Source organism: Mandrillus leucophaeus, unplaced genomic scaffold, assembly GCF_000951045.1.
Source record: "Mandrillus leucophaeus isolate KB7577 unplaced genomic scaffold, Mleu.le_1.0 Scaffold14, whole genome shotgun sequence".
Taxonomy (NCBI): domain Eukaryota; kingdom Metazoa; phylum Chordata; class Mammalia; order Primates; family Cercopithecidae; genus Mandrillus; species Mandrillus leucophaeus.
In genome coordinates this window covers 11,273,976-11,275,264 of record NW_012101365.1, presented here as the reverse complement: position 1 = coordinate 11,275,264, position 1,289 = coordinate 11,273,976, and the positions used below count along the sequence as shown (strand labels likewise).

The window sequence follows — 1,289 nt, the reverse complement described above, 5'->3', positions numbered from 1 at the left end:
ATACAAAAAATTAGCCGGGCGTGGTGGCGGGTGCCTGTAATCCCAGCTACTTGGGAGGCTGAGGCAGGAGAATTGCTTGAATCAGGGAGAAGGAGGTGGCAGTGAGCCAAGATCATGCCACTGCACTCCAGCCCGGGTGACAGGGAGAGACTCCGTCTCAAAAAAAAAAAAAAAAACCCAAAGCAAACAAAAAAACCCCAAAAGCAAATCAAACGCTGAATTGTGGTGTAGGGGAAAATATGTAAGAGTAGAAAATCATATACCATCTCACCAGTCTTGCATTTCAGTTGAATTACTACCGCTTTGCACAGCCATCCTTTTATGAATGTGGCAACTGGATTACAATACAAACAAGTGTTCATCCTGAAAAACTGAACTACCTTGAGCTTGCTTTCTTCACTTTTATGCATGGCATGGGAGTTTCGCAGTGTTAGCCACATGCCCGTGCCCCCACTCTGCTTACCTGGCTCCACTTCATGCCATCCACTTGACTGGCTGCCACTTCCCGGGGAGCGCCCTTGGCCTGTATAAAATGGCTCCTCACCAGGACTGTCCATTTCATCCTCCACAGACTTGAGGCGCTTTGTGGAGCTGAAATAACAAATGGGTGCATGTTTAAAAGCAATCGAAACCACCTTTCTCTTGGACACTGCACCTCTGGTTGAAAGAAAGCCAAGGGAGGAAGCAACTGGGCGACTTAGCGTAGTTCTAGGACTCCTTTTTTAACTTCTGTTCAGTCTGGTGAGTCACTGGATGTAGAACGAAGTCTTGGGTCTGTGTTGTTCCAAGTGTCTGAGTTTGATTTTTTATTGTCAATCAAGTTGCCGCTGCTGCCACATCTTGTTCCTGTTTCCTTTGAGGAATGACTGGCTGGCTCTAGCGTCTGTCTCCACCTGGAAGTGTTGGGAGTAAAGCCACATATTTCCTATCTCTGCAGGTGGTGGCTGGGGCCTCGCCATCGGCAATGAACCTGGGCATCAATTTAATCCCCGCTGGAATCCCAGAAAGGGTAAGAAGCAGGGTTCATGATCCTTCAAGAAAAGCTTGGATTGGGCTGGGCATGGTGGCTCAAGCCTGTAATCTCAGGACTTTGGGAGGCCGAGGCAGGCTGATCACACTTGAGGCCAGGAGTTTGAGACCATCCTGGCCAACATGGTGAAATCCTATCTCTACTAAAAATGCAAAAATTAGCCAGGCGTGGTGGCAGGCACCTGTAATCCCAGCTACTTGGGAGACTGAGGCAGGAGAAGCGCTTGAATCCAGAGGTGGAGGTTACAGTGAGCTGAGAT

At 48.6% G+C, this 1,289-nt stretch overlaps 1 protein-coding gene across 2 annotated transcripts in view; it reads right to left on the bottom strand.

Moving 5' to 3' along the window:
* Positions 1-1,289, bottom strand: part of NFIA (nuclear factor I/A) — a 621,436-nt gene that overhangs the window by 104,267 nt on the left and 515,880 nt on the right. For both annotated transcript variants that reach the window (XM_011973872.1, XM_011973873.1), the window contains exon 6: positions 464-591. In XM_011973872.1, coding sequence (XP_011829262.1) covers positions 464-591 — 128 coding nt within the window. The remainder of the gene's footprint in view (positions 1-463; positions 592-1,289) is intronic.